Consider the following 11,686-nt stretch of genomic DNA (forward strand, 5'->3'; position numbering starts at 1 on the left):
AGTATATATATTTTGTACATAAAATTCATTTGACGTTTATAATTGATAAATCATTGCTCACTACCATTAGCAACCACCGGTTAACCACCATTTAACCACCGGTACCGCCACCGCCGCCGCCACCACCACCGCCACCGCCGCTGCGCTGCCATCACAACCACCACCGCCACCACCGCCACCACCACCGCCACCGCCACCGCCACCACCCCCGCCACGACCACCACCACCACCACCACCACCACCACCACCACCACCACCACCACCACCACTATATTATATTATATTATATTATATTATATTATATTATATTATATTATATTATATATATTATGTCAAAAGTATTGGCGCGCTTGGCTCAATTAATTATTGCTCATTTCGAAGTGAGTAATTGAGCTGTTATTATATAATAAAAAGTGGCCGACAATAATGCATATAATTTTTGTCTGCCCAGTGATAGCTATAGTCTCAACTTAAGAGGGTCAAATAGTATAGCCTGGAGAAGAACATTAATCTGTTTCCTGTGATGGCAGTGCGCTAGGACGTACAGCTCGACGCGTGCGTATACGTTTTATGCACTTATACGAGTATTGTATAGTATACAAGAAATAATACCACTTGTACAAATATTGCGCAGTATACGAGAAATAACAGGACTTATATGCAAGTATACAAGTATGAAGTGGCTAGTAATATATAAGACAAGCGTGTCATATGATATCCGCATGGAATGCGACGATTTTTTTTATATTATGCCTTATTATATCTTGCTCTTAGCATGTACACAATAAGTGATTTATTAAGTATATATATTTTGTACATAAAATTCATTTGACGTTTATAATTGATAAATCATTGCTCTCACTACCATTAGCGTTTGATACCATCACTGATACCATTTAACCACCGGCACCGCCACCCCCGCCGCCACCACCACCGCCGCTGCGCTGCCATCACAACCACCACCGCCACCGCCACCACTACCGCCACGACCACCACCACCACCACCACCACCACCACCACCACCACCACCACCACCACCACCACCACCACCACCACCACCACCACCAACAACAACAACAACAACAACAACAACAACAACAACAACAACAACAACCACGACAGTACTGTTCACCTTGTTCCGAGCGACATTGGGAACTTTTCCAAACCATGGTATAGCAATATTGTAATGTATATTTAACAGATTTTAAAAGTAAAACATAAAAGGGCGACATGGCTGTTTTTTGTTCTTATTTTACAAAACATGGGTTAAGGCGCTGGCATAGCACCTCTCATTGATCAAGTATCATCTACCAATAGGTAAATATGCACTATAGCTTAATTTAATTATACACACTTAATTCACACGATTTTGTAAATAGTTTACATACGATACCATCAGCTAAAATTGACGTTTATGATATTTAAATTTACAAGTTCTAAAGAGACTAGCAGCTGTTAAAATACAATCAATGTATGGTTGAGAAAAAAAGGTATAGTCTGATCACACTGGTGTGGGCAATAGGTTGAAAAAGAAGGTGAACGTACGATACAGCTGATATCTAGGCTAAAATAAACAAGGTACCAACCAACACAGGTCCAAACAAGCAGTCATGAAAAACACGCTGATGAGCTATATGAGAACAAACACTGTAGATAGGTCGTCTATATAGTTTATAGTTACGCAAATACAGACAAATATGGGATATATAGTATACAATTATAGGATGAAAATATAGCTAGATCGTTTTTTTCGACTAGAATTAGGGATTTTTATGGCACTGTCACCTATGGGAATATAGTTCAGATTATTCACGACATCTTTAGCATTCACCCGGATTTGTACATTGCAAATAACGCAGATGGCAATGCGCTATGTTCATACAGCATGCAAACAATATTTCGAAACAATACTTGTGACAAACCTTGCAAAACAAATAGCTCATCTTCCCGGAACAGCGAATCAATGAAAATGTCATGCAAGCCAACCCTAAAGCAGTTCAGTAAATTATCCTAGCTATCACCGACTGCCCCCACCTATTCTGGTAGACGTTAAAGCCGCACTATGCGCATCTACACGGTAATTTCTCCAGTACTAGACTAGCAAATACTTCGTGTCATGCAGAATAAACTATAGTTCCTCCCATTTCACTGTGCGTTGTCTTATAAGATCTTATAAAAAGCATTTGAAAATACCTCCAATGTTGTTCAAATTCTCCGATGTTGTTGACAGTTTCGCGTTGCTCTCCCAAGCAACCGTGCAGCGGTACAGCGGTACGGGGTCTAGCAAAGATAAAAACATGTGATGTCACATAACCGATTCTTGGCGAAATTGTTTGGCAAGCAATTTAGCGTTAGTGCCAGATTACCAGATTTCGCACCACTTTCTTGTGGGTTTTAAGCAAACGCGCAGTGAAATGGGAGGAACTAGAGTTTATTTTGCCATAAGGTAGTGTGATTATGCATGACACGAAGTATTTGCTAGTCTAGTAGGCCTACTGGAGAAATTAGCGTTTGGATGCACATAGTGCGGCTTTAAGCAGTAGATAGGAGACTTTGTAACACTAAACAAGCCAGATGACACACTACTAATTGTGGATATTGACAGCCGTCCTCGTATGTGACATCGCATCAGCAAAGGTGCACCAACACACGTGGGTTTTTATCCATTCCCAATTTAGGATTTACCTATTAGGAGAACACGCCATATATATGCTATAAAACGTTTGCGCAAATATGTGGATTGCGAACCCAGTCTTCAAAATTATACACGTCATGCTGGCTCAGAAACTTCAATTACTGTCCTGCCCTTTGGCATTATACAACACAAGCAAACGCAGACAAATAGAGAGAGACAATTAAATACAGTAAAAACCCGCGTATAAGAACCTAGTGATTAAGAAGCTGTTAGGTTAAGATTCCTCCGAGCCTCAACAATATTCCTAGCGTAGGGCTAGATCGAGTAAAAAAACCATCGTCACAGACGTCAACAAAGTAATACACGGACAAAGCCTAGTCTACATCAATAACCTTTGTAGACGCTCTTGCACTCTCTACGACCTTTGAGGGCAATTCACTCGTGCTCACCCGATTTCATGCATTACCTCTTACCGTAAGAGATCCTTTCAATACGATGGTGCATGTCTACGGAACATAGAAATATATTGAGACACTAGTCTAACTAGTATATTATATCTATGGTACAGAACCAACTATAACCCGGCCGACATCCGTCAGTCTCCTGGGGTCGTGGCGGGTTCCATTCGGCTGATGCGCAATATGCCGTTGACCCTAAATACCCAATTCTAACATTACATGAGCGCAGTACTTGCAGCACTTTTATAACACAATATGATGCTATTCCCGGAATTGGCTCAACTATGTGATAAAAACTATTATTGACTGTCTTTGGTTACAGCGTGTTCACCATATGTGTGTGTCAGTATGTGCGCAAGTATGCGCGTTGTTTCCTTATATATTGTCAGCTGTTCTACCAGCTGCTATATTGTATTCCTTCTTTGTTAAGTGGACATTTTATTTGAGGCAACGTTGCTCTCCAGTGACCTGTAATTTCGACGGTATGAAATTCGATCTTGCTGCTGACTGAGTAGCTCTAGTACTATAGCCCGCGTTCATTAACTGCCGTAGGCAAGCCTGCGGCAGTTAAAGAACGCGAGCTATAGTACTAGGGCTACTGACTGAGCTGCTATATCTTTCTTAGCATTTTAGTAATGTTTGTTGTTCCGGAGTGCACATCCGTCACTTTTATCGCCTTTATGACCTACCCTGATTTAATATCTTGTGTTGTTACGTGTAATCGCTGCGGTGTATTTCTCCAGCAGCTTATATTTCAAAATGTACAAGTGCGGTCTGTCGTTTCCTGACTGAATTGACACATTTCAGTGTTCTTTAATGTGGCTATAGCTGTGATCAAAACAAGAGCTTACAATTGTTATAGTTTTATTTAGTATCTAAACGTGGTTAATTACCAGTGGGAGTGTTGTTCCCGTCCGTATATCAGTTGCTTTCGTCAGTTAATTGTTGAGGCCGTCATCTTTACTGTTGTCTCACACAAACTTAGATATACAACACGTGTTTTAATAACCTTAGATGCGCATACGCTGTATAGTAGGCACTTTTTGTCTTCTGCTTTTTGCTTTTTGCTTTTTGCACTTTTTGCTAGCTTCTGGCGTTATCTCGTGTTAATTGTTTAAACTAGCACTTTATACTGTGCTGACGTTAAGGAGCTTGGCAGTGCTAGCCCATGTTCTTACTTTTAGCAGTATATCTTAATTACATCATATTAAATAAATATATATATATATATTTATTTATTTATTTATTTGCATAACTAGGTATTTCTGCGAATAATTAATTGTTTGTGGCACTATATTTAGTAAATGAGTAACCCTAACCCTAACATAGACTTTTAAAACTGTATTTTTTAGAATAAGATTTTATTAATATTTTTTTTAAATAGAGACAATAATCAAGATCCATGCAAGTAATCATAGTTCGTAGCAACGCACGTCTATACGCACATACTTTCATAGTCAAAAAGAAAATATGATCTTCGTTTAGGTTGTGTAGAAATAATATTCTGATAGGCACGTTTGTCTCTTCTCTGTCGCAAATCATCTTAAAACATCAAACTGCAACTTATAGTTTGAAAGAGTTACTGAGACGGACTAATCGAGTGCGTCGTCGCGCAGCTGCCTAGCTGACACGTGACCATTGGTTACTACTGGAAAGTGGAAACTGGTTCAATACCTTATGACGGGAACTTGAGAGGATGTGACGCGTCATCTGCCGACCAATCGGAGGGCCCGCAGCCCGTGCACTTAAACGGATGCGATGTTTTGCGGTTGCATTATTTGGGCTGTGTACATAGAGATGTATAAATAAACTATTTATAGATCTCTATGGCTGTGTACCATAAAAACATAATCGAGACGATTCGAGAGACTAAATAATATATTAGAGCTTAACAACAATTAAGCGCCAAACAAATATATATTTCTGCTCTGGACGTGATGCGGTCATGATGCCGAAGCGCGCCGAGGATTGACACTTTGTGTCTTCCAATCACAGCGTACGCCGCACCTCTCTGTTATAATTTCAAAGGTGGGACCCATTGAGGTACGGAATCGCCGATCTCAAGAACCCAGGCATTCTGCTAGGCTAGAACGGTTTCCTACGATAGAGTTTGGCACAAAAACGAAAATAGCACGCCGTTTAGCGCACGGCGCTACGTCTTTTTGTTGCATTAACGCATCTCTGTTATTCTTTACGCCTGAATGCGTGATTAATTAGGGAGGGGTGCATGTAAGAGGGAGACATCTTCTTTGGGGTTCCGAAAAACACAATTCCACTTGACAATTTCATGGGCCATTTCAATCGAAAGCTCTATATAATGGACCCCCAACAAGCCCTTTGACTGACTAGTCAAAAAATTGAAAGGTGTGCATGTATATTGCTCTTATTTAGCCGCCGATAGTTCTTATTTAGAACAAAGTCTTCATTGTTATCTTCTAAAACTACAGACCATCCGCTGACCGCTGTGGAGACGTGCGCCGGGCCGCGAATTTGGCGCACGTCTCCACTGCGGACAGCGCTTCATACTTCAACATCCCCGCGGTCGCGTGCGCATATTCCGCGGAACTGCGCGTCTCACCCGCGCGCAGCGCTCAGGATCCACAGCAAAGCTGTGCCACGCAATCTTGTATCATGTCTCTCTGGTTAACGCGTGTACTAATAGCATGCATATAAAGATGAGTGAATGCATGCTTACTGCAGGGCCGTAGTGGCCTCCCAAAAAGTGCCACTGCAGAAATATGTATCCAATGCGGAAAATTTTTGAAATGTAGAGCCTGGAAATGGCATTTCCTGCATTTTCAGGCTATGTTGAAAGCAACCAATTCTGATCATTTTAAAAGGTCAATTTGTAAATTTCAAAGAGGAATGTAGCTAAAGCTGATGTTTTGACTAAAGTATCTAAAATATAAATTATGAGTATGACAACTAATAAAACATTATTTACAAAATTGTATATAGATGGGGGAACGGGGTGGTACATTCCCACTTTCCCAGCAAAAAAACACCCCATATCCCAGTTCCCAGTAAAATAAAATCCCAGTTCCCAGTTCCCAGGAAATTATGTAGACATGTTTCAGGAAATTCAGTAGTTTAGGTTTTCAAACAGCCCGCGTACACATACGCCAGCGGCCTGCGTTTCATGCACGCCCGCTATTATTTATACACACCTGTATTTGTTCAAATTCAATGATAGGTTTCATAAAATAATTAAACAGTGATTCAAAGAAATGTGCTGTTTCAACTCAACCGTTCTTGATTCGCCAGGCGTCTGCCTCTGATATCCCTCTGCCGCCAAAAACTGCAGTTTATCAAGAATTTATAGACGGGAGTAAAGTGGCCAAATGGTTACAACTCCGCAAATTTAAATACACCAATTAAGTTCCTTACTTAACTCACCCCAACTTGCGTCTGCTGCCACCAGCTGCCATAACCAAACCTGCTAATAAGTTTAGAGCAAGATATCTCAATGCTAATGATCATGGGGGGGGTACATTCCCCTTTTCCCAGCAAAAAACACCCCATATCCCAGTTCCCAGTAAAATAAAATCCCAATTCCCAGTTCCCAGGAAATTATGTAGACATGTTTCAGCAAATTCAGTAGTTTATGTTTTCAAACCTTACATAAATACTAATATTTACATACTATTATTTATCTGGGCATAATTAATAAAAAATAAAAATATATTAATAAATTAAATAAATATTAGCGCAGAAATTAAAATCCCGATGAATTGACACAATTTTCCCAGATCCCAGACAATTTTAGAGGGTCTTTCCCACGTCCCGATGGACTTCTGTTCCCGAATCACGGAAAATTTATCTGACATTTCCCAGTTCCCAGGTAATTGAAATGGCCAATCCCGCGTCCCGAAAATACCCGTTCCCCCCCTCTATATACTATCAGTACCTAATTATGAAAAATAAGCCTATTTTCAATCTGCATTTATACTTTCACTATGTACATCTGTATGTTTTGAAGTTTGAATTTGAATAGGCACATTTTCATATTAGATACACATTCCAGAATTTTTTTTCTTCAAAATAGTGCCACGGCAGTGCCGTGCTGCCGTGGCGGCCACTACGGCCCTGCTTACTGCCAATGTAAAAATCTCTCAAAGTATATTCGGCTCTGTCTCAGGCACGTGTATCATCCTGATTGTATGGTGTCTGTGAGCAAATTTGCGATAATTTTTCATGACATCGTTCATCATATGGCAAGAACCTCATGGAACTCAACTGAGGCACATGTTTATCTTGCTTTAATAGTGCTACTCGGCAAGTAATAGTCAATAATTACTTCCAGTACGGAGACGTACGTACCCTCATCTTCCTCATAGACTCTACTTTCGCGTTTGCGCGCCATCTGGAGGATAAAATTGTCAGTTTCAGCATTTATTACATACCAGACAATAGAATTCCGATCGCGCGACGTAGGCTGATGCAGTGGGGGTGACAGGCACAAACATTCCTACTTATCGGCTAATAAATTGCAAATCGCGCAAGTATAACGGCCCAAGCAATACAACAGTGCGTGTAATAGCAGCTACATGATACCGTTTCCAATCTGCAACTCGCGAGCTAGTAAATCTCATATAATAATGGCGTTCAGATGGGAATCTCACCCCTCAGCTTGACGGAATACATTGTTCCAACGCAACCGGTTTTATTTACGTACGGACGCCATCTCACCTGTGCCGCAGCTGCTTTCAAATGTTGTGACGATTCCCTGCATACCTTCCCGATTGCTCTGCAGTACTACGATGAATGAAGTAGCGTGAGATTGACAATCTATCCTGCTTTCGTGATTATGAGATTGTAGGATCGCAATAATAAAAGACCACACACAACATGGACAAGTCTATGAAGAATAAGAGTAAGTATATTCGAGTCGTGAACGCTGTATGTGTAATGTGATGCGGTGGATACAGGTGTGACCCAACATGGCGCCCACCATTATCCGAGATAGCCACTGAACTTCTATCGTAGACAGGATTCCCAACGTGCGTCGCACAAGGTTTTATTATAGATAATCCATGGTTTCCAAGTTCATTGTTAATTAAAATCCTGATTTCCTTCGTCCCACCTGATATATCGCTCAGTATCTGTTCCCGAATCACGAATTTTTCCCCTGTTACTAGTACTACTACTAGTAGTAGTAGTAGTAGTAGTTCCCACATAATCCAAAAAATAACCATTCCACTGATATATATATATATAATATATATATATATATAATTATATATAGTACCATAGTTTATAATGAATGATGCTAATGATCTTACCTTGCAGGTGCATCGATTGCCTCGTCATTGCAATCTGGTTCATATCGATCAGGATATCAATCGTCTGACATAACAATCGAGCACGGACAAGCCGTTATATATACCAAACAACCTTATATAGTTGGGGTATGTGGTAATAGCTATGACTAGTAATATCACGTGTTTTCCTTTGTATCGCATGCTGCTACAATGCAGGTAAAACCATCACAGTGTAAGCAAGGCTTATAGGGTCTATGTCCCACAGGGTACTATCGGAGGGTACCCTGGGTACAGTTCGATATATCGCAACGTACCCTGGTAACTATCTGATATGGTTAGGGTTAGGGAGTAGGCGTATGCGACTCCCTAGACTCGTTAGTGGAGTAGGCGAGGTACGGTCCGGCATATTAGATAGTACCAGGTTACGTTCCGATATATAGAACTGTACCCAGGGTGACATAGACCCTCTCAGCATAAGCAAGCTAGTTGAATTATACTTCATGCTAGTATTTGTATATAAACTGTGTTCAAGTTCATCTGTGAAAATGAAACCTAGTTCGTTTGGTTCTATAAGGGGGCCTACTGCCTGAAAAGCGACCAATTATTATTGAATTCATGATAAATGATGCTAATGATTAAATTCGTGATCTTTGCAGGAACCAGGAAAGCATTTTATTATCGTTGAACAGAAGAGAAAACCAACATCATACATCGCGTGGGCCATACTTGTTACACTGGTCTGCTTCTTCCCAACTGGAATTGCAGCAATATACTTTGCCCGCAGAGTAAGTGGGCACATAGTATATATTGTGATTCTGGTATTGTAGCACACAAATCAGTGTCCTGGCTGTCAGTGGTTTGAAAAATGTGGGACCAGGGTGTGTAGTACTGACTCAGGCTTTTTGCAGTTTATATAATAGTTGTTTCTACTATTAATTGTCTCGTGAGTATCTCTATTATTTCAGTTGTAAGTTACTAAGATCTAGTAAGTAGCTAACTTTTATTTGCTCATAGACAATCCACTGTACTCATTATATGCTCGTCTGTGTTCTTTCAGTGCAAACGCGAGATGAAGGAGGAGAAGGTGGCAGTTGCAAGAGATACATCCGTCACAACTAAACGTTGGATCATCTGCACAGTGTTTCTTGGTCTCGTTATCTGGGTGGGCGTGCTCGTGCACGTGTGCACATGGTACGGCATACACAACCACTGGGCCACTCCCTGGTAGACAATGTGCTATAATTAGCATATTATACTCACTACTGATCTCTCTTCCATCCTCCTAAAACAAGCTACTTGATGCATACTTTTATTGGCACATATAAGTCATGTTCACTGCAGCATCAGAGGGGATATCGTGTGTATCAATATAAATTTTGTGTTCCTTGTTTGCAGTTGTAAATTGTAGAGATTTGTGAACAATAATGTTTGTTAATCTTGTTCAGAAGCCAAATGAAAAAAAAACGAATAAATTTTTAATAGTCAGATCAGCATCAAAAAATGTATGTGCTCCCCATAATGCGGTTGGTTTCCATAACGCATGATTACGTGAGACTTGGGCGGTGTGAAGACTGGCCCATTATACACGCAGTCGTCCTTGGCTGACCTCTGTCGCTGCAAACAATCGTGTGAGAAGAACTCCGAGTTTGCTCGAGGAAGCAATGATGTGGTATAACTTTTTAACCTTGCGATGTTTGAAAACAACAGTAGAACAGTGGAGAGAATTCTGTTTCGGGCGGTGTAAATATCGTGATGAAGGGCAGCTGTGTCTTGCCCCATGTGCACAGCACGTGGTTGCATCAAATTATAAGTCGACACTGTAAATATATGAACAGAGGCATTTTTAATGTCAGTATGAACAAATTGATGTTTTTTGTATCGTGTTAGATTTTACTATGCTAATGTTATCGATTTTACACAGTTGCCGTCTTATATCGTACGCCTCTTGAGGGTTTTGTCTGGAAATTAATCATTGCCATGCGCACTAGCGACTCACACGTGTACACATCTAACGATGTACGTGAATCTCAGCGTTTTATATTTTACACCTGTAGTACGTAGACTGTTGATAATAAACTCTGTTTAATAAGGAAATTGTTTCGCTGTTTATTACGGCGTTGTTATTTAGCGGGAGAGAACAGTTTCTTGCAAGTACACAATCGACGGAGGAAGACGATACTCTTGGTTCACACGGCTCTTGTGATTCGCACATATTTGTATACAAAATAATATTTACACAGCGATTAAAGATGGGCTACTTTAGCGTTTAGCTGTTATATTTACTGCGCCCGGAAGATAGAGACTTTCCAGGCTCCCTTACGCCAGCCATCTGTTCGCACCAGGAGAGACTAAAATGCTAGTGCAAAGAATCATCGCGGGGTGTTCAGTTACACGCCACTTGCTCCTCCACCCATATAGACGCACTGGCCACCAGAGACGGCTCTGGTTGGCCGAAAGATGCATGGTATGGTATGTGCACAGCATGCCGGGATGCTGTATGCACGCAAACCAGACTCGGAGGTGATGTTATGATTTCGAACGTTGGCGCCCAGATGCCTCCAAGTTCCATATAGACTGTCTTTTCTCCACGGAAAATGTTGTTTACGAGGAGTTTGACCCAAGATCGCGACGCACGAGGTAAGTAAAGTATTACTTCAGCTTGCGTAAATTAATTCTCTCTGAATATCCATCCCATCGATTAATTCTCACCTTACTCATTCTCTTTTACCTCACTTGAGCGATGAGCGTTTGCGAAATGTTTTCAGTGCAGTTATATGCTAATATATAGTCTCGTTGTGTGTACTCCGCATAGTGGGTGGCGTCTTGTTGATGTGATAATTCGAAGTGAAATGCATTCTCAATAATACAACGTCTTACACTCTCAGCTCAGTCGTATGTTTAACAGATTCACATCACAACACTAGCTGATATAACCAGAGCACGTATATCATATCATATACGTGCTCTGATATAACTGAAGAATATTAGCCCGAGGTAGAAACATGAGCGTATACTGATGGTTCTGTTATGCACACGCGTACGCGCGGCGCAAGTGCGCATACACACACACACACACACACACACACACACACACACACACACACACACACACACACACACACACACACACACACACACACATATATATACACACACATACAGGTATACATTCACTTTACATTCACTTCACAACACTAGCTGCGATGTAGATTTCAACGCGTGCATCTTCTCTAGAATCTTCGATACATGTCAGAGGAAAGCCCAATAGAAATTATTTCATAGCACGTAATCTTCTCATTGGCAGATTCACTAGAGTTATTTACCACAGTTTC

The 11,686-nt window shown here is 40.8% G+C and overlaps 2 protein-coding genes across 2 annotated transcripts in view; both read left to right on the forward strand.

Annotated features, from left to right (window-relative positions):
- Nucleotides 1-7,799: 7,799 nt before the first annotated feature.
- LOC106806224 lies at nt 7,800-10,448 on the forward strand. The gene is made up of 4 exons (XM_014808094.1): nt 7,800-7,966; nt 8,383-8,501; nt 9,011-9,139; nt 9,412-10,448. Exons 1-4 carry the CDS (start codon nt 7,942-7,944, stop codon nt 9,580-9,582), a joined length of 444 nt encoding a protein of 147 aa, XP_014663580.1. The 5' UTR covers nt 7,800-7,941; the 3' UTR covers nt 9,583-10,448.
- A 250-nt stretch (nt 10,449-10,698) lies between these two features.
- The window catches only part of LOC106806216, a 10,894-nt gene continuing 9,906 nt past the window's right edge, over nt 10,699-11,686 (forward strand). Inside the window, exon 1 of the mRNA XM_014808090.1 lies at nt 10,699-10,991. Coding sequence (XP_014663576.1) covers nt 10,949-10,991 — 43 coding nt within the window. The 5' untranslated portion in view covers nt 10,699-10,948. The remainder of the gene's footprint in view (nt 10,992-11,686) is intronic.

Source organism: Priapulus caudatus, unplaced genomic scaffold (genome assembly GCF_000485595.1).
Source record: "Priapulus caudatus unplaced genomic scaffold, Priapulus_caudatus-5.0.1 Scaffold148, whole genome shotgun sequence".
Taxonomy (NCBI): Eukaryota; Metazoa; Priapulida; class Priapulimorpha; order Priapulimorphida; family Priapulidae; genus Priapulus; species Priapulus caudatus.

Excerpts from the sequence above, each read along its gene's own strand:
- LOC106806224 (XM_014808094.1), top strand. The coding sequence starts at position 7,942 with ATGGACAAGTCTATGAAGAATAAGA. Across the intron at positions 7,967-8,382 it reads CAAGTCTATGAAGAATAAGA|GTGCATCGATTGCCTCGTCA; the intron begins GTAAGTATATTC and ends CTTACCTTGCAG. Across the intron at positions 8,502-9,010 it reads AACAACCTTATATAGTTGGG|GAACCAGGAAAGCATTTTAT; the intron begins GTATGTGGTAAT and ends TGATCTTTGCAG.